Genomic DNA, 26,331 nt, shown 5'->3' with positions numbered 1-26,331 from the left:
CTCTTCAAATTCACCACTCCCTCCTGGGCCATGTCAAGCCTCCTGACCTCCTCTTCCTCCCCACATTGCCTGTCCCTCCCTGTCCCAGCTGTGGGTACCTCAGTCAGAGCACTCCCAGGACAGTTTCTACTTCTCACCAGGGACACAGGTTTTCTTCTCTTTCCCTCAGCTGTGAGGGGTCTTTGCTCTGCTGCCAAGGGGGTTTTTTTGCTTTTAATTTATGCAGTCCTAAATTTTATAGAATCTTACAAGCTGTCTTAAACCCCTTTTGAAATAAATAGAGCTGCTTTTCTTTTGCCTGCAGGCCAGGATGTCCCTGGGGTGGGAAGAGCTGCCTGTGACCTGCAATGGGCATTCAGCATGGGTGAGATGTCCACTTGGTTGCTGGAAGCCTCTGTGTGGCAGGCAACAGCTCTGCATGGCCAGCCCAGGCAGCCCTGCTCTTCCCAGCTCACTCCAGCCTCTGCCACTTGCTCTGGACAGTGGTCACAACGTTTCTGTTTTCCTTTGGTTGCAGAAGAACTAGGAAACACTTTCAAAATCCTGTGATGTACTCCACTTGGCCAGTCTTTAGGTCTGTTTTCTACTTTGTGCCGGGGGAGTTCTTCCTTGAGCCTGGAGCTGCAGAGAGAGAGAGAGAGACACTGCCCGTGGGGTCCGACTCCTGGAGCGGGTGCTCTGCCGGGGTCAGACAGTCCTTTCTACCACCAAGTCTCCTCTCAACTCCTTTTCTGTGTTCTAGACCTTTTTCTAGATCGATTTTGCTTAAAATCCATTTCTTCTCTCAATGCAAAATGGTAAGAGCACAGACCTGGCTCTTCCTGAGCAAGCTGCAGGTGGTGGCCTGAGGTCGAGTTGGGCCTACAGCATCCCAGGCCTGCCTGCCTCCTGGCATCTCCATGGGTGAGGCCTGCTCCTTCTTTTCTTTCTTTCAATTCTTTTTAGTTACATGCAACCCTGGGGTATACCCTGACGGTATCAGGGTGTGAAACTCAACCCACTCTGATTCAGGGCCCACCCACCTGTCCCCATTCCCTCCCTTCTCCCCATTCCCCCTTCAATCCCTTTACCGGGGCTGGGAATGTGGCTCAAGTGGTAGCACGCTCGCCTGACATGTGTGCGGCCCAGGTTCGATCCTCAGCACCACATACAAACAAAGATGTTGTGTCCGCTGAAGACTAAAAAATAAATATTACAAAATTCTCTCTCTCTCTCTTTTTAAGAAAAAAAATCCCTTTACCATTTGTTTTTCTAATTAGTGTCCTGTGGACACATCTGATGCTGGGACCCACTGTGCTACGTCCAGGCTGCACATACAGAAGTTCTGCCAGATCCATTCCACGGTCCCTGCCTTTTCCCATCCCTTCCTCTTCCTCTTTGATCCCCTCCATCTACTCTCCTGATCTTTCCTCTATCTTGATGAAATTCTCTCTCCTACTTTTTTCCCTTTCCCTCTCTCTTTCTTTGCATTTTTTTAAACTCCCTCCTTCTTTTGGACTAGTTTCTGCATATCAGAGAAACTCTCAGGCCCATCCATTTACTGGCAAATCCGTAAGTCACTCTCTTTATAGCTAATAGCCTGTCATGTGGACCTACCACATTTTCTTTGTGCATTCATCTACTGAAGGCGCCTCGTTGTTTCCACAGCTTGGCTGTTGTGAATTGTGCTGCTGTAAACTCTGATGTGGCTGTGTCCCTATAGTATGTGGATTTTACGTCTTTTGGATATATACTGTAGAGTGGTGTAGAGTGGTGGTCCCATTCCTCGTCTTTTGAGGAACCTCAACACTGCTTTCCAGAGTGGTTACTGGAAAAAGTCCCACCAACAATGTATAAATGAACGTTTTCCTCACATCAAGCGAGGCCTTTTGCATTGTGACCTCCAAAGTATAAGAGCAGTCAGTTGCACTATCATTCCGATACATGTTGCACATCAGGCACAAAGCTAAAGGGGAATTTGGTTCTTGCTGCTGACCCTTGGTTCATTCCAGAAACTTTCCTGACATGTTGCCCAAGGAAAATACTCACTTGTTCAACAAATACTCACTGGAAGCACATTAGTACCTCATCCCAAGCTGGAACCCGCAAGCTCTCCCTCTCCAAGACTACACACACCAGGATGTAGTGGGTATGGGTCCCTGAGGGCCAGCTTCCAGGCAAGACAGCGAAGGGAGGGGCACTGAAGTGAGTTGGGACGCCCACTAGTCCCTGCAAGGCAAGGGGGGCATACCCACAGGGGAGCAGCAGGCAAAGGCACAGAGGTGTGGCCGTGCCATGCTGTGCAGCATGTGCCAGCTGTGCCCTTCCGTCGACTTCTGCAGAACCTGATGAGCCCAGGCCCTAGGGAATGTGTGCCAGTTACTCTGGGTCTCACTCTGCCAGGTGAGCTCTTGAGGATCTTGGGCACCAGCTGACCCCATGGTCAGGGTGAGACACCACTGTGTGCCCTGGGCCTGTCTGATGGGAAGCCAGTTCCTGGTGGTGTTGTCCCTCGGTTCCACCTCTCCTGGTTTCTACCTCAGCCTAGGTGTTAGCTGAAGACGTCCTTGGGGATGCTGACCTATCCATATTGGTCCCTTGCAAACCTTAGCAAGGCCGCTGCCCACTGCAGCCTGGGGGATGCCTGAGCAGTCAGCATCTGGAGACTCAGAATGAGAAGGTGAGAAGTGGTGGCGCAGAGAGGAGGGCCTTGCCTTTGCCACCCCAGGGCACTGCACAGGCCAAGGCTCGGCAGGCGCGGCTAACCCTCACCCAGCAGGTTGGGCGCGATCAGCTCCCCTACGAGTCAGTGTGGCAAGCAAGAAAAACCCACTGGCCACCTAGAACAGGGAATCCGTCAGCACAGTGTTTTCTGCCTCAGCACTCAGGGCCCACGAGAGATCCCAAAGCCAGGTCTAAAGTCCTGGACAGGAGGCCACATCAGCAAACCCAGACTCCATATCTGCTACTAGACCCTCAAAATTCTGTGACCCCAAAGGTGTGGTGGTTTCTTCCCATCAGCAAGCATGCCGTCAGTTCTGCAGTGGACATTGGCTGGGTGTCCTCTAATGCTCTTCTCTTCCGACCCTCCCTTCTTGGAGGCAGTCAGTGTCAGACCCCACAGGTTCGGAGCTCCATCCCAAGGACCCCCACCTAGGTGCTGACCCCAAGCCCCGGGTTGCTTTCCCTGAGCTTCTGACCCACCAGCTATAAATCAGGGTCCCCAGGTTTGATTGACTTGCTCCAGTGGTCACAGAGCCCAGGCAGACACTTGCTCACGCTCACAGTTTATTATAAAGGTTATTGCAAAGGACGCAGGCTGTCCAAGGAGAGGGGAGGTAGAGCTCCCACGGCCCCCCAGACACACACCCTCCAAAACCTCCCTGTGTTTAGCTGTCCTTTGGGGATTTTGTGGATAGCGTGTAGCAGTGGGAGTGGGTAGAGGTCTGCCGTGAGGCTGGTGGTCAGGGGAGTCCAGCAGGGCTGTGGTGCAGACACAGTGAGGTGTCTCCTTCCTGCCAGCGTGGGCTGGACCCTCTCAAAGGGGTTTCCTGGTGCACTCTCAGGCAAGCAGGTCAGAGGATTTCTCTGGCTAGCCCGAGGCAGGTGGGCAGGGAAGTCAGAGTTTCTGTGGCCTGCCCTGGGAGGAAAAGAGTCAAGAGAAAGAAGGGAAGGGGAGGGGACTTGGCTTCCTGAGTCCTAAGGTGCTTGACACGCTTCTGTTCACATGGGAATAACCTGGGCCTTGGGGACGATGAACCACTTGCTGACTGCTGTCCAGCATGGAAGGTCAGAGGAAGGAGGCATGTGGCTGTGTCTCCCTCTGAAGTGCAGGAGATCCCGAGGCAGCCCCAGGGGGTGGGACTGCCAGCTGCCAGCAGGGTGGACTCCAGGGAAGAGCCCTACCATGGCCACCAGACAGGATGGCCTGTGAGCGCTGGTCCTCCCAGGCAGTGGACAGAGCTATTCAGTGAGCTTGTGAGGAATGAGGCTGAGGAGGAAGGCTCTGGTTGAGGATGGCGGCCTCCAGGGTGTCCACCTCTGAATCCCTGGGCTGGGGAGGCCTCTGACCCAGCAGATGTGTGAAAGTGGAGCATCTTGAGAGGGGAGGTGGTCCTGGGTTCCTCATCTAACCCTGTGATCGCCCAAGGTCCTTGCAGAAGGGAGGCAGGAGGGGCAACTAGTAGTCACAGATGTGAGGTGGATGCAAACACCTTGGTCCACAGGGGACCAAAGCACCATGCCACGTCTCAGGGGCCTAAACATCAGAAGTTTATACCTCTTAGTTGTAGAAGCCTGAGATCACGGTGCTGGCAGCTCTGGAGTCTGGGAGGTAAGAGCACCTGCACCCTGGGTACTTACGGGAGGAAGGTGAGGAGCTGCCCGAGGCTCTGATGAGGGCCCAGAGTCTCTGAAGAGGCCCAGTGCTCACAACCCCATCACTGAAAGGGCCACCTCCTGATGCCACCACCTTGAGAGTTTGTATACAGTGTGTGCATCTGGGGACACAGACCACAGCATGAGAGGCCGTATGAGTCAAGCAGCCATACCAGGGTGACCTGGGCAAGGAAGCAGACTGTCCCTGGAAGGAACAGCCCTGGCGCTCTGCAGACTCTGGCTCCAGACATGGGGTGATGACTCTGTGTCACTTAGGCCTTCCAACAATGGTGTCAGGGAGCTCGTGTGCCAAGGGCACCCATGACAGAATGACCCCGGCTGTTCCGGGCAGGGTGGGTCTGAATCTTCTCTTCCCAGCTTGGATGGGCACTGAAGGGTGGGGGTCTTCACAGATGGCGATCTTCTGTGCTGCCAGCCGTGGTGGAGGCCTCACGTAGCCTAGCCCTCTCAGGGAGCCAGGGCACAGGAGCCAGTGCTTCAGGGACCCCTAATCCGGTCCCCCTGTCCTGCCAAAGACCCCTCTGGTCCTGAGACCCAACTTAACATGGCAGGGCCTGCTGCCCACCATTGCTCACTCATGGTGACCCCTGAGCTCATTGCTCCTGAGTGGACTTCTGTGCAGGGCCTAGCCCTCGCTGACCCTCAGCTTCAGCCCTATAGCAGGACTCCATGACAGACCCTCTAGGGTGGCACTGGACCCTAGGGCTTCTGGGAGGGGGAGCCTAGGGGCTCTGAGATCCCAGGGGCTCCTGGGGAGGGGTCTGTTCCTAGGCCCCCCTCAGGATCCCCTTTGGCCCGATTGCCACTGCTGGGGCCTCTGTGTGCCCACCTGCCCTCCCAGCTCTGTGAGTCACCTCCAGTGGCACCGTGGCTCCTACTCTGCTTCCCCTTCAGACCTGTTGCCTCGTCTGCTTCCACCGCAAGGGCCACTGAGGCTCGGAGTCTTTAGGCTGCTGTGTTTATCTTGGGCATTGACTGAGCCTAGCGCCCGCAGTTCAGAGAAAACCAGGAAACAGGGCGGCTCTCTGCCGGTGGGGCAGGGTCTGCTCCAGCTCTGCAGGGTGGGTAGAGGGGCTGCGGGTCTACAGCCAACGGCAGGGAGGGTCATTAGAAGTGCCCTCCTGTGTGACTGCACTAGGGATAGCTCAATAGTGGCAGTTAACCTAGAAAGAGTCATGAAAGGCCGGTCAGTCTGCAGGGCATGGGGAGCTGCCAATGCCTGATGCCACAGAACAGAGGGTGAGGAATGTCCACCTGGCCATCGTGATCATGCCCAGTGTGGGGGAGGCTCAGAAATTGGAGAGCAAAGTCAAGTTAAGCATTTGTGGGGTGCAGCACTGGTTTAGGCAAAATATGGCACCAGGGACACTCAGGACTGGCTTGTGGTGTGGAGTTGGCCACAGCATGGAGGTGGCTGCAGACATGGCCTGTGAGCCAGGCCCCCTTCAGGGCGTTCAAAGAGCACGTTCTACTGGGGAGGATGGCCAGAGCTTCAGGAGGAGCTGCACTTGGGAAGGGTCTTCCCAGGTGGGTGCTGGCAGCAGCTCTAGGCAGGGCCAACAGGAGGTGCTGCAGGCAGAGCCCAGCCAGCAGGGGAAGAGCAAGGTGGCCTGGGGACCCAGTTTGGAGGAAGGGTGACGTCCCCAAGGGTAGCAACATGGACAGTCTGGGTTGCAGAGCTGAGGGCCTGGAGCCTCTCTAGACAGCAGAGGACACTGTCATAAAGAAGAACAGAGCCAGGCAGAGAGCCGGGGGGCTTTTTGGCGTGTGGGACTCAGGGCCCTGGGGGAGTCTCTCGGCAGCAATCTTTACCAGCAGTTGGACACGTGGGGTCTGAGTTCAGCCCAGCCATGCTCCAGGTGCAGGGGCTGCTGGTCTAGCAGGGGGACTGACAGTGCCACAGGGAGGGCTTCCTGGGGACCTGGCGCATGGTCCTCCAAACATTAGTGGGTGGTGTCAACTCAGTTACGTGCCGGACACTGACTTAGTCCCCGTGCCTTTCGTTTCTGGGGTAATGGTTCGCCCATCTCTAGCCCTTTCACATGCACATAAGAATGACCTTCACAGGTTACACACCTGTGATCCCAGAGACTCGAGAGGCTGAGTCAGGATTGCAAGTTCAAGGCCAGCCTTAGCAACTTAGGGAGACCCTGCCTCAAAATGAAAATACTAAAGACTGGAGATATAGCTCAGGGGTAGAGTGTTCATGGGTTCAATACCCAGTACCAGGAAAAAAAGAAAAAACATTTAATTATCCCTATGACCTTGGTCAAGTTCACAGCACCCTCTAGGTGGGAAGAAAGACAAATGGCTACACACCTGCGAGTGCCATTGGCACACATGCAAGTTACATCAGGACACTGGGTGGCAACACAGAGCACATTTGCGTGCTCCTTTATAGTTGGTACCTTTTGCTAGACACTCAGCTTCCTCTATGTGAAAAGAAGTCCCCCACAGCATTTCTAAGGTCCTTGTGTCTACATTGTGTACCTCCTTTGATATCCTAATGTTGGTGATCAGGGACCGAGTTTGAAAGCAAGGGCCCCAGATGTCCCTGCACAGACCCTGGCAAGCATCTGGGGATCAGCTAGAAAACCGCAAACTGCAAACAGACATGGGTTCCAGAAGGCGCTTCAGACAGCTCCAGAGATGGTAGACCAGCATTGGACAATTCCTAAGGAACCAGGGAGGGCTTGATTGTGTTGCTAAGCATAATGGTGAGATCCTGTGGGGCCAAATTCACTGCTTTTGTCCAACCATAGGAGGGCAGAACAGAAACAAGGAGCTTCCCAGGACTCTCCTCCAGGGATTTGAAGTACACTGGCCCAGGCCCCTGCCTGTGAGGAACCCAGACAGCTCTGGGGGCTGCTGGTGGAGATGCTCTGTGGGGCAGGCAGGCATTGGTTGGACCCAGGAAGAAACTGTCCCAATCCAGACTCCTAGAGATGCATTCTAACCCGCGGGGACAAGGAAGCCACTAACTGCCCCTTGCTATTCAGTTAGACCCATTCAACCAGGAAGCAGAGCGTGTCTTCTGCCTGTGCCTTTCCTATCTTTCCCAGAGTTAGCTATGATCTGCCCACTGGGGCAAGCCAAGTCCCTCTCCTCTCAGACTCGAGGTCTTCGTCCCAGTCAGAGAGGAATAGTGTTCAGGGTCCTCAGCCAACACCCAGCAGTCCCTGTGGAAGACAGAGCTGGTGCTCTGAAGGCTGAGGCATGTTGAGGGCTCCTGTTCCCAAGGAGGAGTCACCCCAGGCTGCTCGCTCCTGGGGACCCAGTGTGACTGTCATAGCCATCTTCCAGGCCAGGAGAGGTGACTTACCATCATTCCACACACAGGACTGGGAGGAAAGAAGGACAAGTGCGTTTCTGTGGGGACACCCCCATGGCTGCCAGCCCTCTCTGCCCACCTGGGTCCCGCCAAGGCTAATCGGGGGACAGGCCCTCACCTGACTGAGCACAAGACTGGCCCTGGGAGGCTCTGTGCTGGGGGACTCTCTGGCCATGCAGAGGCAGCAGAGGGGAAGCAGGTGGTGAGTCTGTAGGCCACTGAGCCACAAGATGGCTCTGTTTTCAGCCAGGCACTGCCCAAGGTCATGGTCTCCTTGCCAAGTGGGAAGCAGGTCAGCTGGTGCTGGGGAGGCAGGGCTGCTGGGAGGCAGGCACTGGCTGGAGCACAGCCATGCTGGTGCCTGGCACAAGTATGACCTCTCTCCCCACCAGCAAAGGTGGCAGATCCGGATCCGCTGGGACCTACCCGGCTCAGCACAGGCTCTGGTCCACCAACCATTCTGCTCTTCTTCAACCAGAGACTATTCCTAAACTTCCATTTGTGCAAAGACAAAAGACAATTGTCGTTGATGCCCTAGAGGTAGGGGAGGTGGCCTCTGGGGGTGTGTGTAAGCCCCAGACCCGCATGTCAAAGCCCTGACCCTTGATGTGAAGGGGTGGGACCTTCGGAGGCCCTTAGGCTCAGATGAGGTCAGGAGGTGGAGCCCAAGGAGAGAAAGGCCTCTGCATGGCCACTAGGGGAGGGCGTGTGTAGGACCCTGGAGGAGCCCAGTGTGCTGGCGCTGGAGGCGTAAGCATCCTTATCTAAGGTGCCAGTCTGGGGTTCCAAGATAGCTGAGAAGGGAACGGGCCTGGCCTCGGTGGGCCCATGCTCTGAGTGGGTGCCTTGGGGAGGGGCTTGCTGCCCCTCTCTGGATGCTAATAACTGATCACTTTATAAGATGCCTGCAGGCCTATGGACAATGCTGCCATCTGAGCCTCCTTCCAAGGTCAAGTATCCTGGGTCCTGGACCCTCCAAGGATGGGGGTCAAGATCTGTTCCCCTCTATATTAAACTTAATATCATATAAAATCCAGCTCCCACAGGCTCGGGCTCGGCTCAGCAGTGGAGTGCTCACCTAGCATGTGCGAGGCCCTGGGTTCTATCCTCAGCACCACATAAAAATAAATAAATAAAATGAAGGTATTGTGTCCAACTACAACTAAAACATTAAAAAAAAAAAAAAAAGATCCAGCTCCCCGGCCAGGTTAGCTGCCCGTCAGGTGCTCAAGAGCCACATGTGGCCAGTGGCCATCAGTGGAGGGTAGGTGTGGAGCACCCCAGGTTCTGCTGACGGCTTTGCTGTCTTGAAACTTGCAGAGTGGGTGCCCTAGGGTGAGCCACAGAGGGAGGTGCCTGAGCAGGGGCTCAGGGGTACAGCAGTGGAGTAGGAGAAGCTTCTCAGAGAGGCCGCCCTTGCTCAGAGGCTCCTGGCTCCCTGGAGCAGACCAGCCCTCAGCTGCACCTCACCTAGAGCTGCAGCGCCTCCCTTGGCTTCCATGCATGGTCCTAAGTCTGCTCCCAGCTAATCAAAGATTTCCAGCTGAGGCTACACTTGTCTAGGCCAGTGAGGCTCCTCTTGGAGGGCTGGGTCAACCCAGGCTCCTGGGCTCCACCTGGTTTCTGATGGGCAGCTCCGGGAGGAGCCAGAGACTGCCCTTCTTCTGAGGTCTGCAGCGATGCTGACACACACAGGGATCCCACTCTGAGAACCACTGCTATGGTCTAAAGAGTAACATTCCTGGGCTCTTTTTAATGCCACAGAGAGAGAGAGAGAGAGAGAGAGAGAGAGAGAGAGAGAGAGAGAGAGACATAGTGCTGCATGGCCAGGGGCTCTTCCAGTGCTGGGACCTGGCTGTGACAGCCAGATCTCTCTGGACTGCCCTGCTTCACTCTCAGCCTTTACATTTGGAAAATGTGACTAGTTAAAAACCAGGTCATCTGCCTTGTCCATGGCTAGGTTTCAAAGACAAATTGGATTGTGTGTGTGTGGACACAGGAGATGCAGGACACTTACGCCATAGACCCGAGCTCAGCCAGCAGATGCCCCCATTGTGAGCAAGCCATGCCATAAACAGACCAGATACACCTGTGTCTTTCTACAATGTCAGATTCATTGAATAACAATAAATTCACAGGCTACACACTTGCAGTTGTTGTGATTCACTGAATGCCGGTGGGTCAAGTGACAGAGGCCAGGCACCCACAAGTCCTTTCCTTCCATTCCACACTTCATTTCTAATATCTGAAACACTCAAGGCACACACTGCACTTCATACAATTTACATATAAGAAACAGACAAAAAAAGGGTAAGGCAGCTTCAGGGTCAGAGGGCGCTGGGCCAGCTGCACAGGCAGAAGGATGTGGACACAGAGCAGAAGGGTCAAGGAGGAAGTCAGATAAGGGTCAAGGAACTCTTTGCACAGAGTTGCCCAGGCAGTGGACCTTGGTGGATACCAGTTTGTTTCAGAGTATGAGTTTTAAGTGTCAGATAGAGGTGTCCCCTTGGAGGGGCCAGGAGAAAAATGCTGTTAAAGCCCAAGAACAGAACTGGAGATTCACTGCTGTGGCAATTCTCCTGGGCAAGGCTTGTGAGGAATGATCAGATGACAGAGTACAGGTGCCACCGTGTCCAGCCTCAGGGGGCTCCTCCTTTAATGGGCCTTGGGTAAGCAGGTTCTGTCTGGTGAGTTTGATAAGCTCCCATGTCTGGTGTTCCTGATGAGATTTGGGATGGCCACATGTCCAGGTGTTCCTGATTTAGTTTGATAGGTTGGCATACGTAAATTATCTGTCAATTTGTGCCTTATGGTGGTGCCAGGCAGATGATGATTGTTCAAACAAAGAGTAGAGTCTTTCTACCTTGGCACCTGTACTGGAAATAGAGTGACTCAGGGCAAATTCCTGTTGCATAAAATGGAGTCACTGAGGAAAATGCACAGCCTGAGAACTGCTGTTCTACATACCAGGGAATCACTCAGGGCAGGCACAGCCTGAGAACTGCTGTTATACACCATGGAGTCACCCAGGACAGGCACAGCCTGAGGACTGCTGTTCTACACACCATGGAGTCCCAGGGCAGGTGCAGCCTGAGGACTGCTGTTCTGCACACCATGAAGTCACCAGGGTAGGCACAGCCTGAGGACTGCTGTTCTGCACACTATGGAGTCACTGGGGCAGGTGCAGCCTGAGGACTGCTGTCCTACACACCATGGAGTCACCGGGGCAGGAGCAGCCTGAGAGCTGCTGTTCTGCACACCATGGAGTCAGTCAGGGCAAGTGCAGCCTGAGGACTGTTGTTCTACACACCATGGAGTCACTCAAGGCAGGTGCAGATTGAGAACTGCTGTTCTACACACCATGGAGTCACTCAAGGCAGGTGCAGATTGAGAACTGCTGTTCTACACACCATGGAGTCACTAGGGCAGGCACAGCCTGAGGACTGCTGTTCTGCACACCATGGAGTCACCAGGGCAGGCGCAGCCTGAGGACTGCTGTTCTGCACACCATGGAGTCACTCAGGGCAGGCACAACCTGAGGACTGCTATTCCACACACCATGGAGTCACCCAGGGCAGGCGCAGCCTGAGGACTGCTGTTCTGCACACCATGGAGTCACCAGGGCAGGCACAACCTGAGGACCGCTATTCCACACACCATGGAGTCACCCAGGGCAGGCGCAGCCTGAAGACTGCTGTTCTACACACCATGGAGTCACCCAGGGCAGGTGCAGCCTGAGAGCTGCTGATTTGTGCACCATGGAGTCACTAGGACAGGCGCAGCCTGAGAGCTGCTGTTCATACACCATGGAGTCATTCAAGGCAGGGACAGCCTGAGGACTGCTGTTCCACACACCATGGAGTCACCCAGGAAGGCACAGCCTGATAGCTGCTGTTTCATATACCATGGAGTCACCCAGGGCAGGAACAGCCTGAGAGCTGCTGTTCCACACACCATGGAGTCACCAGGGCAGGCAAAGCCTGAGGACTGTTGTTCTACACACCATGCAGTCACCCAGGGCAGGCACAGCCCGAGAGCTGCTGTTTCATACACCATGGAGCCACCCAGGGCAGGGACAGCCTGAGACTGCTGTTCCACACATCATGGAGTCACCAGGGCAGGCACAGCCTGAGGACTGCCATCCTACCCACCAAGAAGTCACCAGGGCAGGCGCAGCCTGAGAGCTGCTGTCTTACACACCATGGAGTCACTAGGGTAGGCGTAATCTGAGGACTGCTGTTGTACACACCATGGAGTCACCCAGGGCAGGCACAGCCTGAGAGCTGCTCTTCCACACACCATGGAATCACTCAGGGCAAGCACAGTCTCAGGACTGCTGTCCTACACACCATGGAGTCACTCAGGGCAGGCACAGCCTGAGGACTGCTGTTCTGCACACCATGGAGTCACCCAGGGCAGGCACAGCCTGAGGACTGCTGTTCTATGCACCATGGAGTCCTGCAGATGGGGGTACAGGTCACTTTCCACATATCCTATTTTGCAGCAGCTGGTCTTGGGTTCAGAAGTCCCCTCTGTGGCTCTGATGGCCACTCCCTTCTCATTGGGCTCATGGTCAGACACTGGCAGCTACTAGAGAATGGTATAGGCCCAATTCACCTCTAGGGCCACGGGCCTCTCTCTGTTCCTCCCTCTGGTGTGCCCATAGGTTGAATGGTGACTGTGTAGAAACAGGGAGTGTGGAGGTTGACTTGGGGTACAGAATGGTCATAGCATCTCAACTGTTGAGAGATAGACCTGCCACAGAAGAGTGGGGCCTAGGCCAGGCGACAGGCTCATTTGTCCCCTTGTCCTGGGCTGAGTCCACCCGGGACAGGCCTGTTGTCTTCCGCAGCTAGTGAGCAGTCCTTGCCTCTGCCAGGCCTGGGTCAGAGGGAGGGTGGAGGCCCACCCACACTCTCTAGGCACTCTGGGAAAAGCCATGTGCTCTGGGGCCAGGCCTCAGTCATAGTCCCTTTATAGAGGAGGACGACCTGCACAGGGAACTCCTGCAGTCCTCGCACAATGTGGCTTCAATGAGGAGGTGTAAACAGTGTTCCCTTGACCCCTCCTTTGACAATGTCGTGTCTCTTCCAGGCCCAGCTCTCTCAGGCCTTAAACGGGGTTTCGGATAAGGCCAAGGAGGCGAAGGAGTTTCTGGTCCAGCTCAAGAACATCCTGCAGCAGATCCAGGTGAGCATGCTCTAGTTCACTCAGCAAGGACAAGTCCCCACCTGCCAGGTAGGAGAAGGAGGGGCAAGCCTTGCGATGAGCACTCGGCCCCACACCAGAGGGCTGGCATGTCCTCGAACATCCCTGCATGTCGCCTGCCACTGTCTGCTGACATGCACGAGACATGACGTGGGATGGAGTTTACAGGAGGCCAGCAAGTAGAGGCCACGTGCTGGGGAGCTGGAGAGGTGTGATCCAACTGGGCCACACAGGTGGTGGCAGCGGTGCCCTGTGCCCAAACAGTCCCATGTAATCGTGGCACCAAAATGTAAATCCAGGTGTTCACTGAGCACCTGCACTGTGCCCGACTGAGCCTGAGAAGCACCCTAAGCTCAGTCAGTCTTGCTTCAGGAATCCCCGTGTAGGGGAGGGAGCCCCCACAGGAGGGTGCACACAGGGCCGAGCTGTAACAGATCTGCACAGATGGTGCAAAGGAGATTGAGTTGAATTCCTAGCCTGTGAGAACTTGTGAGCCTTCTGCCACCGTGACAGACACCTGAGACAGTCAGCTCACGAGGAGGAGAGGCTTGTTCAGGCTCGTGGTTTCAGCAGTTTCTGTCCACACTGCTGGACTCCACTGCCTCTGGGCCTGTGGTGGCTCAGTACACCATGATGGGAACGAGTGTCAGAGGCTTCTGGCCTCCTGGTGGCTGGGAAGCAGAGAGAGGAGGGGCTGAGGTCCCAAAGTTTTCTTCAGGGGCATGTCCTCAGCAGCCTAACCTCCGCCCACAAGGCCTCCCCGCAAAGGCTCCGCTACCTGCCAGTAGCACCACAGGCTGGGGCCAGGCCTTCAGGGATGCATATGGTCCAAACTAGAGCAAAACCCATCCCCTCATAAGCTAGCCTCAGAGGACACCCTCGGGGCATCTGAAGTATGATGTCCCAGTGTTTCACACACAGGATGGGTTAGTTTATCCAGACTCTATCACAGAGCACCAGAGACAGGGCAGCTTGACCAGGACACATGCACTCTCTGTCAGGAAGGCTGGAAGTGACGGCCATGACAGTTGGGTCCCTCCTGAGGCCTCTCCTCGGCTTGCAGATGCTCTCTTCTTCCTGAGTCCCCAGGTGACCTCTGTGTGTCTGTCCTGCTCTCCTTTTCTTGTAAGGTTGGATTGGGACCTGCCTTATTACCTCCTAAAGGCCCTGTCCCCAGGCACAGGTACTTCCAAGGTCCCAGCCTAGGACTTCACCCCAACACTGGGGGACTGAAGCAGAGGTCTGGACCCACACTGTCCGAGGTCTGAGGACCTTCCTTCAAGCTGACAGAGCCAGACCTAGAGTGAGGACATTGCTTTTTGTTTGCTTCACCTTTTTCTGATTATAAAAAGCCAAAGTATGTGTCATAGAAATTTTGGAAAGTAGGAAAATAGAGCTAAGTCCCCACCTGCGGGGGACGTGCACACACTAGTGGTGACACTGTGTCTGAGGCGGCCTGAGCCTGGCTCTGGAGAGCGTTCCCAGGCGCAAGAGCCTCTGGAATGGTCTGTGAGGGTGACGACCCCCAGGTGTGAGGCCTGCACAGGTCAGCCCTAGGGCACCGGGACCCTCTCCTGTGGGGCAGTATAGGGGGCTCGGGGCTTCTCCCATGGGCTTTTGGTCACCTCCCTCAAGCTCTCTGCCTCCCTAGGAAAATGGGCTGGACTACGAGGCCTGCCTGGTGGCTCAGTGTGACGCCCTGGTGGAGGCTCTGACGCGGCAGAAAGCCAAGTTGCTCACCAAGGTGACAAAAGAGAGGGAGCACAAGTTGAAGGTAGGCAGCTGGGCTGACCCTGGGGTCCCCTTCATGCTCTCCTGCCCAGTGCTGGACCTTAGTTGAGTGGCCAGGGAAGGAAGGATGTGGTGAGGAGGGGCTGAGCCGTTGGTGGGTGGTGCTCAGGAGACAGTCACCACCCATGCTCCCTGCAAAGCCAGGGCAGGCAGCAGCAGCCACCATCTCCCATCTCCCACCATCTCCCACCTCCTATCCTCATCTGTAGAGTGGGAGCAACTCGTCACAATGGCAAAGCTGGGCTCTGCTCTGGTTCTGGCTCTGTCCCTTTCTTCAGTTCTCTCTGATGTATATGGCCATCCCTGCCCCACTGCACCCCTGGCAGGTGCCTCTGTGCTCTGAACTGAGGAGGGCTGTCACGCTGGGCCCTCTGGCCCTCCTGTGAGTGTCAGGGGCGTTTCCTAACCAAGCAGGAAGCATTACTTTCGAGGAGAGGAGGAGGGAGTATTGGTAGAAGCCCTGTGTCCGGTGATGCAGCCATCCTGGATCCATCCCTGCCTGCTGGCCAGTGGAGCAAGGCCGTGGTGGCCACTGGCCCAGGCGGAGCTCAGGCCAGGCCCTCTCTCCACACTGCTCCGTTCCAGAGTCTGTTGAGGGAAGCGGCCTCTCTAGTCCCCAGTAGGCTGGAGCAGAGTGCAGGAGTGGGCTGGCCAGGGCCCCTCCCCACTGGCTTGCTGACTCTTGGGGCTTGGCTGCTCTTCCTCTGGGAAGGCAGTTGCTGAGAGGAGTCCCTGCTGCAGATGGTTTGGGACCAGATCAACCACTGCACGCTGAAGCTGCGCCAGTCCACAGGGCTGATGGAGTACTGCCTGGAGGTGATGAAGGAGAACGACCCCTCTGGGTTCCTCCAGGTGAGTCAGCCACGCCAGGATGGCCCTGGGTGTCCTCCCACTCACAAGCACCAGCCCCAGGCCAGCCCAGGTGTTAGGCAAGGCCCATCCACAACGTGACATTGTGGGGAGTCCCTGTGCTTGGGCGTGCAGAGGTCCAGCTCACCTTCAACTGGGGCCCTCAGCAACTCTGACCCTAGTTTTACAGCCTCCATAGAAGGAGAGGTGAGCTAGCATGGTCTCTGGTGGCCAGACACCAACCGTCACATCTTCCCCATGCATGGGAAGGGCAGTCTGCCAGATCAGCCAGAGAGATTGCCCAGGGAGAAGCCAGGTAGAGTCCACACAGCTTCCCCTCATGGTGCAGTCCTGCAGGCCTGGTCGATGACCAGCTAGTTCAGCCCTCTTGGGGTCACTGCTGTGGCCCTTAGGCTGGCTCGGGGTCATGCGTGTCTCTCGGGAACACAGCAGTGATTCAGCCTCTGTCTGGTAATTCCCAAAGAAGTGTGCATGGGGCCCTGGCTCTGCGGCAGGTGTGCAGACGTCTGATGAGCAAAACTTCCCAGCCAGGGAAGAGCTGTGGATGCAATTCAGCTGGAGTTTGCCGCAAAAACCACAGAATGATCAGAAGAGATGCACTGTGGGGAGTGGGCTTCTGTGTTCAGAGGACCTGGGGCACACTTTCTTCACACCCTGGGACAGATGACTAGCATTTCCCTTGGCAACGTACTAGAGCTGGCAAAGCAGATGTAATCAAGTGTGGTTTTGCATATTTTTTGAAAAGCATCTTTATTTCATGAAAAGGTTTGACCTGATTTCTCTAGTGCTTCTGTACTTTTGTCACCATCACACTGTTGAACCACAATTTGAACAAGTGCAGTAGGGGTGGCTTCAACTGGCCCTGGCTCAAGGACATGTGCTCAGCACAGCCCCTTCCCATCCCTGAGCCCACAGAGACTAAGCCCTTGGCTCCCACCCTTCACCCTTCACTGTTTTCTACAAACCCAACCCTCGACCTTTTGCTCCCCTTCAAGATCTCCGATGCTCTGATCAAGCGCGTGCAGTTGTCCCAGGAGCAGTGGGTCAAAGGTGCCCTGGAGCCAAAAGTGTCTGCAGAGTTTGACCTGACCCTGGACAGCGAGCCGCTGCTGCAGGCCATCCACCAGCTGGACTTCATTCAGATGAAATGTAGGGGTGAGCCACGGTTGGCCCTCATTCAGCCAGTGCTTCTTCCCAAAGGGGCATCTGGTCTGAGGGGCAGCTTGGTGCTGGGAGCCCATGATGCTCTCTGCCACAGGCAGAGTGGCAGGGCAGGGTTACCAGGTGGTGGGCCTGACTGTGGAGCTGGGTGGGTGGTCCTCTGTCTGAGCCTGAGCTTCCTCTTGTGTTCACTCACAATGACCTATGGAGTGTCCACCATGTGCCAGGCTGTGGCAGGTGTCTTGTGTGCAGAACAAGTCTGCAAACTCTCTCCTAAGACAGGGCTGCTGTTCTAGAGAAGGAAGGGGACAGTGCGCAGACAATGAGAGATGTGAGGCCCTGCAGTGGCAGCTGGTGCCAGCACAGGGTAGAGGGGGCAGTGGTTTCGGGGAGCTGCTTCTCAAGGGGAGGAGAAGGGAGGGGCAGCCTAGTGAGAGCTGAAAGTAGGCACTGGGGCTTCACAGGCAGGGGTAAGTTTCCTGTGTCTCCAGAAGAGCAGGAAGGTCAAGGCAAGAACAGAAAGAGGGGTTGGGGCTGGGGCTCAACGGTAGAGCACTCGCCTCACACAGGTGAGGCACCGGGTTCCATTCTCAGCATCACATAAAAATAAATAAAGATATTGTGTCCATCTACAACTAAAAAATAAATTTAAAAAAAGCAGAGGGAGCAGGAGAGGATGGCAGGAACCAAGGAGGTGCACGGTTAGGGTTGGGTAAAGTTTGTACAACTTGGCAGCCGCAAAGGCAGCAAGGGACAGCCAGAAAGAGTCCTGCCCTGCAGGTGTGTCGGGAGAGGAAGTGAGGGCACCTGCAGGATCTGAGAACCGAGGCAGGCCTGACCTTCAGAGTGTGGAGAAGCGGGGCTCTTGACACCCCAGGCTCGCTCCCACAGTTTGCACCTCCATGAGGTCAAGAAATCCCACCCGCCCCAAGCCACCTGCCCTGAGTGTGAATGAGATGCAGTGCCAAGGAGCAGAAGGGCCGGGCAGAGTGGGAACGCTGCAGCGAGGGAGAGACCCCAAAGTGGGCGCACCACGGGAGGAGGCTTGGCCGTATCCTCATGCTGCTCCTGCAACAGGGAGCCACGGCGAACAGAGACTGCGCTGAGAGCATGGGGAGGGGGTCAAGCTGTGCACGAGGCTGTGCATGGCCACTGAAAGCACACCTGAAATCGGGATTTCAACCAGCTGGACCTTCAGCCAACATCTGGAAAATAGTGACCCATTCTTGGAGTCAAATTGAAATATCAATCTTGTCATTTTTCCTTTTTGAAAATGTCAGAGTGGATTCTATCAATTTCTAAAATCTCTTGAGCCCAAAGAAAGCTAGAACCTCCGTTGTCCCCTCTTAGTTCAATAGAGCTCAGGGCACACCTGGTTTGCGTTCCTCATTCCACAGAGTGGCATCCATTGTCCAAGTTCCTCCTCTGTCCCCGGCCCTGTCCAGGGTTGGAAAGCTTCTGGCTGATGGTTGCAGGCATCTCTGCACTCAGCCTGACCTGTGGTGGTCAGTGCTGTATCACAGCACAATGCCTGAGGTGACTGGCCTGGAGCAAAGGTTCACTTGGCTCACAGCCTGGGAGGTTTTAGTCCTAAGTCAGATGGTCCCATGATATGGGTCCTAGCACAGTGAAGCTAGGACATGAGAGCCCATGGCCAGGAAGCAAAGGAGAGACAGAGGAAGGGGATGGGTCCCCTCCAAGGTGGCATCAGTTCCCAGTGAAGAGAGGACCTCCCCTGGCCCCACCTCCCAAGGGCTCCCCTATCTCCCAGCAGCACAACACTGGGGACCAAGCCTTAAACACGAGCCTTGGGGGACACTGAAGGTAAACCGTAGTGTCCCTCTTCCCCGTCCTGGTGTAAGGCTGACTCTTGCCTAGTTCTGGGCCCTACCAAAAGGGCTTGCCCAGGCCTGTGCTAGGTGGACTCCACTGAGCTACCTCAAGTGCTCCTCACAGGCCTGAGCATCACTGCCACGGCTCTTGGTGGCAGGTGACAGGCTTGGGGGTAGGCCATGACTCCAGTTCTGAGATCAGGATATGCTGTGGGATGAAGAATGACACAGGACCTGCACTTCCCTATCCCCAGCCCTCCTTGGCCTGGGGGTAACCCAGGTGTTTCCTGGGGTGGGCTGGAGCCTGAGGACAGGGGCGCTGCGCTAACCCAGTGGCCCCGTCACAGTGCCACCTGTCCCTCTGCTGCAACTGGAGAAGTGCTGCACTCGGAACAACAGTGTCACCCTGGCTTGGAGGACGCCGCCCTTCACCCACAGCCCTGTGGACGGCTACATCCTGGAGCTGGACGACGGGGACGGGGGGCAGTTCCGGGTGAGGCCTGCTGCTGGGCATGGGGGGCATCCTAATGTGATGCTGTGAGTAGGCAACTGAGGCCACCTTGAGGAGGGGCCACAGGATGGAGAGCTGGTGGCTGGGCTTGTGGGAGACTGGGACAGCACCGCCTGCAGGCTTCTCCCTCCCATCTCCCCCACACACACCCAGGCCCCCTGCAGGGCAGGCTTCCTCTTGTCTCATCTCGACCATGTCATTGCCATTCAGGGGATAGGCTTGTCTCAGGGGGTCACATTGTAGAGGAGGAGGCTCTTGCTAGGCCTCAAATATCTGGCAAGGGGCTGGGTATGTAGAAACACATCAAAAATGGCTGTTGGGTTGGGGTGACATACTGCACTCATGGCCCCCTGGTGGACTGACTTGGGGACTGTAAGAGCTCTTAGTGAGCCTGAGTGCATCTTCTTCCCTGCATGCCAGAAACCCTAGGACACCCCTGACCCCACCAGGTCAGACCTCTGCAGGACTGTCCCTGGAGCTTCCACTTGGCTAGGCCCAGATGCACATGTGTGCAGGGAGCATAGCCCTGGACTTTCTCCATCGCCTCCTGGCCAGCCCCTGCCCGCTGGACCAACAGCCACTGGATTTCTTGCAGTCCTTCCCCAGGGAACCTCCCCCATTGAGCAGTTTGCCAAAGATTAGGGCTCCCTTAGTGTCTCTCAAAGGGATTTATGTATCTGTCATTTCATTTTTTGTTTGAAAAATACAAGCATGTAAGAGTTGGGGAACTAACCATGCAGTTCCTTGAGAATCGCTGAGTGTGGGTGGGCATGGGCTAGCGGGGTGTGAGTTGGAAATGGTGTTCTATTGGGGGTGCACACCTTGGTCCCTCTGTGGTGCTCCCCCATCAGACAGCAGGTATGGGAACAGAGAAAAAGCTGTGGACATGAAGAGGAGGCCCACAGAGTTCAAAGGTGATCCCTCTTCTTTGAGTCATGGCCACTGAGAAAGCCAGACCCAAGGGCTCAGGCTCAGGAGGAGCGGCCCTGCAGCTGGTGGGTGGCTTTGAACAGAGACAGACCTGCATTTGAAAGGTGGCCCCTCAGTGCACTAGCTGCAATCCAGGGACAGCTCCCAACCTTCCCCAGGTCTCCTTGTGTGCAGAGTAAAAAACAAAATAATGTTTCCAGGTTGTGTGACACTTAGCAATGCCTGGCACAGAGGTAACTGTCAAGAGCTTGGAATGACAAGTGAACAGGGAGCCCCACACAGGAAAGCAGGGAAGGAATCTAGACACACCGAGCAGCACAGAGTTACAGGGGAACCTGAGGCTGTGCGGCCAGGGACAATAGGACCAGCATAACTTGGAAGTGAATGGGGAAGAAAGTACGCCCTAGGAAAGACACTTGGGTCTGACTCAGAGGGTCTCATCCTCTTGGAAAACAGCATCTCCCAGGGGCCCAGGAGCAGAAAGTGCCAACCTCTGGGGCAGGAGGGGATGTGGGAGCCATAGTCCCTTAGAGCTTCAGAGTCTTTTGAAAGGGTCACCTCAGCAGAGACAGGACGTCCTTGGACAGTGTCCTAGCTGGCTGAAGACCTGCAGACCCGCCTCCCTGGGACCCCCACATGCCTCGTAGCCTGTAGGCACAGTGGCCAGGAGGAAGATGTTTCCTCCCAGTTTGGACAAGTCCTGGGACCAGGCCACAAGTAGTTGTAATTTCCCTTATTCAAGAACTTCTTTTTGGGGCCGGGTATGATGGCCACATCTGCAATCCCAGCAACTCAGGAGGCTGAGGCAGGAGGGTCGCAAGTTTGAGGCCATCTTGGGCAACTTAGCAAGATCCTGTCTCAAAATAAAAAATAAAAAGGGCTGGGGTGCAGCTCAGTGGTAGAGTACCCCTGGGTTCAATCTCAGTGCTGCACAAATAAACAAAATGAGTAACTTCTGTTGGGGCTAAAGCACTTTTAGTGGCCCCACATGCCTGGGAACCATCTGCTGAGGGCTTTTCCGAATGCCCCGAGGGCCTAAAGAGTGGTCTTCCTCACTCAGGAAGTGTATGTGGGCAAGGAGACCCTGTGCACCATTGATGGGCTGCACTTCAACAGCACCTACAATGCCAGAGTCAAGGCCTTCAGCACTGCCGGCCTCGGGCCCTACAGTAAAACCGTTGTCCTGCAGACGTCCGATGGTGAGCACCGGCTCTGGGGAGGGGCCATTCTTTCCTGCTGTGTGTGCCTAATCAAGACCTGGGGCTTGGGGGCAGGAGGGTGCCACCCGTGGGCTGCAGAGGACGGAGCCTTGTGACCTGGGCCCCATGAGCTGGGTGTCTGCGGACTTCCTCTTTCACTCCTAGCATCTCTGAAGTGTTTGGGAGGTATTGGGAACCAGGACTTCCTGAGGTGTCCCAGGTTGGGACTGGAAGCCTGGTTGTCTGTTTCTTGGCGAGGCTGAGGGACAGGCACCTGGAGAATACAGGGCAGGAAGTGGGTGTGTGTTTTCCATGCGGAGACCGCGGGATGTGGCTGGGGATTGGTAAGTCTGTCTCTGAGCACATTAGAGGCTGCCAGCAAATTCCATGGCCTTACCCTGCTTCTCTTGCCTTCTTCCTTTCCAGTGGCCTGGTTCACATTTGACCCCAATTCTGGGCACCGGGACATCATTTTATCCAATGACAACCAGACGGCCACCTGCAGCAGCTACGATGACCGGGTGGTGCTGGGCACAGCCGCCTTCTCCAAGGGAGCGCACTACTGGGAGCTGCATGTGGACCGCTATGACAACCACCCAGACCCCGCCTTTGGGGTGGCCAGGGCCAGTGTGGCCAAGGACATGATGCTGGGCAAGGATGACAGGGCCTGGGCCATGTATGTGGACAACCACCGCAGCTGGTTCATGCACTGCAACTCCCACACCAACAGGTGCGTGGCCCGCTGCCTCCCTAGACATGCAGGTGGGTCTTCAGGTCCTGGTGGTCTGACAAGGACCAGGGAGAAGTGACTACTTCCTGCAGCCCCAATGAGAGCAGATGACAGTGATGGGAGCCACACCTGCCCAGCAGGCAGCTGCAGTAGCTTTCTTTCTGATTTCACTCCACTGCACAGTCATCCAGTCAAGCCTGTGTTCTGTGGGGCTTTGCAGAGGGGGCACACATCACTGCCATTGCTGGTGGGACACTGTTACTACCTCAAGGGATGAGGAGCCTCAGGGAGCTGACTCACTGTGCCCCAGCTCCAGCGTGCTCTGGGCCCACCAGCTCCTGCAAATAGCCCCCCAGGCACCTTCTTCACCTGGGAGGACCCAGCTGAATTCAGGGAAGCCAGGTCTGGTCTGGCCGGGAACTGGTCTGAGGGCGCTCAGAACCGCCTGCTGCCCACTGCCTTTTCACTGGTAGTGTCCTTGGCTCCAAACCTTGGGAAGCTCTGTCCCTCTGTGTGCTGCCCCCACTCCCTCCATCCCTGGCCCACAGTGGGGCCAGGTCCAAACCCACCAGCCCTATAGCTTCTTGCTTAAGCCAAACCAGCACACAGAGACAGTCGCCTATGGGAGTGACAACCTCCTTTAACCCTATGAAGTAGTTAGCATTGCCATTTCAGAGACACTGGCCCAGCCACAGGGACTGAACGGAGGATCCCAGCCCCTTCTCAGGGTGGCGTGGGCACACCCCTGCCAGTGGGCGGACAGCCTTCTTGGTCTTTCGCTACCCTTGCCAGCCCATGAGTGCCTCAGCAGTGGGATCTCTAAGAAACGGGGGCCAGAAGAGAGCACAGGGGAATTACTCTTTACACCCCACCCCCACACGGTGGGTGTGGAGCAGGTGCAGGGAAGCGCCTTTCCAGAGGAGGCCTGCTGCCCTCACCACAGCACTGGGGAGTCCCTAAGAAGAGCACCAAGAGCCCAGTTGTAGTTCCCTCCTCCTGGGTGTGGGATAGGACCCTGACCCTGAGCCCAGCCCTCCAGGAAACCTGGCTCTGGAGAAACACCCTCCTGATTAGCCAGGTCTTCCCGGATCTTCTCATTGCTCAGATGGCTGTCCAGCTGCCCGTAGCTGAAGGGAGGGATAGCCTCAGCCCAGGGGGACAGGGCGAGGTTGGCCAGGACCTTGGGAGTATTCTTCACTTAAAATCCCTCCCCACCCAGAGAGTGCTCTCTGCTTCTCTCCAGCCCAGAGTGCAATCCATCAACTCTGTCAAGCACAGGCTGCTGACATAGTCCCTGGTTGTCCCTGCCACTGCAGGATGAGGACCAAAGGGCTTGATTCACTACTCAATGCCTGCCCCTGCCACATCCTGCTCTTCAAGAGTCCCTAGGGTGGTTCTGGGGAGGACAGCTGGAGGGTGGGGTCTTTCTGCAGGCTGGGCATCTGCACATCCATCAGGGCCAGCAGCTTCATGGGGCTAGGGAGAAAGGGGGACCAAATGAATTATTTTCCTTGGCAGTACCCATCCCACCTCCAGTTTCAGATGGAACCCTCCTGGCGAAACCTTAGTTCCCTGGGGCGCAGGTCTCAGATCTGTTGGAAAGAAGGGGTTGAGAGCTGTTGCCTCAGGGAAGAGTCTGGTGTGTGGCCAGTTCATGGAGTACTGCCAGAGGAGGCTTCCAAACCAGCATGAACACTCCCTACCCCTAGGTATTGAGTTTGAGGTGGGGCTATCCTGTTGTCCCTGGCCGCAGGGCCTTGGGTTCTCCTGTAACTCTGTGCTGCTCAGTGTGTCCAGGATCCTTCCCTGCTTTCCTGTGTGGGGACTCCCTGTTCACTTGTCATTCCAAGCTCTTGACAGCACCCTGGGACAGCCAGGCAATAGGTCTTCCTGGGACTTCTCTCCTCAGGACGGAAGGCGGAGTGTGCAAGGGGGCCACAGTGGGCGTGCTGCTGGACCTGAATAAGCACACCCTGACCTTCTTCATCAATGGGCAGCAGCAGGGGCCCACGGCCTTCAGCCACGTGGATGGAGTCTTCATGCCAGCCCTCAGCCTCAACCGCAATGTTCAGGTACCTCATGCCTCTCCAGGCCCCAAATGGCTGGGGGGCCAGCTCCCTGCTGCTCATCCACCAGCCACTGCCACACACTTGAGCCAAGTGGACTAGAGCCTCCTGGAGGCAGTCCTCTGCCAGGATGCACTGTGAGGTGTTCACTTGGAATGAGCAGGGCTCCGTGGTGGCAGTGTGTGGAGGAGCTGGGCTCAGGGCCTGGGTAGGTGCCGATGGTGTTGAGGCCTGGGACAGAGGTGCCACAAGCAGCAGAGGATGGGCATGGGGGAGAGAACTGTGACGTGAGGACTGGCTGCCATCCTTAGCCTCTAGCAGAGTCATCTGGCTGGGCAGGGGTAGATCTGTTTTGTGCCTGCTGAGCCTGCACAGGGTTGAGGCCACAGCAGTTTAAGAAGGTCCTCGAGGTGTGCTGCAAGGCGGGCTGCTAGTCTACAGGAGTGGGGGACAGCACAGCCCCTGGAGACAGGGAAGGAAAGAGGGCAGCAGGAAGACAGCGGGCACAAGTGCCCAGCCATGAGAACCAGTTGCCTGCTCAGCAGCGTGACCATTGCTAACAATGCTGGAAGCGTGGTCAGCCACCCGCACGGCTCCTACTGTGAGGAAAGAGGCCTAAGCCAACCAGAACCTTAACTAGCATGTCAAGTGGCCCAATGAGTAAAGCCACCCAGGCAGAGCCACCCTGGGCCTCGCCCATGACGCCCTCCATCAAGCAGAGGGCAGCCTGTGACTCTGTGCTGGGGCAGCACCCTGTGTCCATGGCAGCCTCTCAGCAACCCCTTCTTTTCTAGGTCACCTTGCACACAGGACTGGAAGTGCCAACCAACCTGGGGCGGCCAAAGCTGTCAGGCAACTAGCCTGGCAACTCCGGCTGACCAGCAACTGTGCTGAGACACCTGCAGACCAAGTGCTACTCTGTCCCCACTAAGCTCACATAGCTCAGCAGGCACAATAGGCAAGCCCTGAGCATAGCCAGCCAGGAACAAACATCTGGAGCCCACTTCTTCAGGGGATGGGATTGGTCTGCAGGCCACATGGTGGCTGCCACCGTCAGTGGTTGACAGGGCAGGGCTTCACCTTCATCTACTCAGCGTTAGAGATTCTCCACCCAGGACTTTCCAAGAACGGAGGCCTTCAGGGTTCATGTGTATGTTTCCTGCCATCTGTTTGCAACATTTGTTTGGTTTTGAATGGAAAGAGGAAGGCTGGCTTTGAGACTGGTGTCCTGAGAGGAGCCAGGGAGCTACTGCGCCAGCCCAGGCCTGGGTACTGGCTCTCTCTGCCTCCGCTCCTGCCTGAGTCCTGAACTGGCAGGGGCACATGTCTTCTGAGAGAAGTTGCTCTTTAGCATTTGGTCCTAGAATTTTGCAGACCTGATTTGGGACTGACTGACAGGGACACTGATCCTTAACGCTTGATTTCTGCCTCTCACTGAACTGCTGCGGACTTTGGAAAGAACCCCCCGGCCTCTCCTGAGCAACTGGCTGTGCTCTGTCTCACCCCACACATGCCGCACGCACGGCACGCACACGCACAGCACGCACACACATGGTGCACACACACAGACGTGAGCAGTGCTCTGAGGTTTCATTCACTCAATTCTTGGCTCTGCAATTCTAATGACTGACCTGTCTTCACCCTGTGGTGGCTCTTTTTGGAACTGGCTTCCCAAGAAGTTACTGGAAATGTGTCCAAGGGGCTCTTCTGAGCTGGCCACTTGGACTGGAAAGCACAGAAGCTGGAGGCCTGGCAAGGCCGCTTGGTCATCTACCCTTTGTTTTGAGACCCACCCCACTGCCATCGTTGAAGTGTAATGGAAAACAGAAGTGGCCCGATGGCAGGCAGAGATGGCTCTGCTGTGATAGGGGCCTCCAAGAAGTCCAGAACAGAAGGCTTAGTCTGCACCTTGTCCCCTCCCTCTTGAGCCATGATCCAGGGCGTGCTCCAGGGCCCTGTACCCACAGTACCTATCCCCACTTCTTCCCTGTCTCCTGCCCTTGCCAGCCCCACCTGGTGGTCACCTGACTCTCTCATTTTTAAAAAATCTATTTTGTCAAGCATTTTATTTTGACATGAAGATTGACTTGTCCACTTGCTGGATAGGATTTTCATGAGACTGGCCCATACACCGGCACCAACTGTGCTTTCTCATCTGCCTTTGTGTTCAGACCCTGCGCCTGCCTCCTGAGTACCCACTGCTGGGCTATGCGGATCCAACAGTCCTACCTCAAAGCTCTTGCTCATGGGCTGCAGGACCACCTGGCCTGCCGTGCTGCCATTTGGCCGTGGAGGCCAGCTGCGTGGTGCCCTCAAGAGCTGCTT

General features: G+C 56.0%; 1 protein-coding gene across 3 annotated transcripts in view; it reads left to right on the top strand.

Annotated features, from left to right (window-relative positions):
- Trim67 (tripartite motif containing 67) overlaps positions 1-24,866 on the top strand; it is a 34,268-nt gene extending 9,402 nt beyond the window's left edge. For 2 of the 3 annotated variants that reach the window (XM_026413286.2, XM_026413268.2), the window contains 9 exons: positions 12,803-12,898; positions 14,568-14,690; positions 15,449-15,559; positions 16,573-16,732; positions 18,918-19,063; positions 21,072-21,210; positions 21,637-21,940; positions 23,850-24,012; positions 24,801-24,866. In XM_026413286.2, the coding sequence (XP_026269071.2) occupies positions 12,803-12,898; positions 14,568-14,690; positions 15,449-15,559; positions 16,573-16,732; positions 18,918-19,063; positions 21,072-21,210; positions 21,637-21,940; positions 23,850-24,012; positions 24,801-24,866 (1,308 nt within the window). The remainder of the gene's footprint in view (positions 1-12,802; positions 12,899-14,567; positions 14,691-15,448; positions 15,560-16,572; positions 16,733-18,917; positions 19,064-21,071; positions 21,211-21,636; positions 21,941-23,849; positions 24,013-24,800) is intronic. The other variant, XM_026413277.2, reaches the window with a different exon arrangement.
- The last annotated feature ends 1,465 nt before the right edge of the window (positions 24,867-26,331 follow it).

Source organism: Urocitellus parryii, chromosome 9, assembly GCF_045843805.1.
Source record: "Urocitellus parryii isolate mUroPar1 chromosome 9, mUroPar1.hap1, whole genome shotgun sequence".
Lineage (NCBI taxonomy): Eukaryota > Metazoa > Chordata > Mammalia > Rodentia > Sciuridae > Urocitellus > Urocitellus parryii.
The sequence above is the reverse complement of the archived record's forward strand: the minus strand, read 5'-3'. Positions and strand labels throughout refer to the sequence as shown.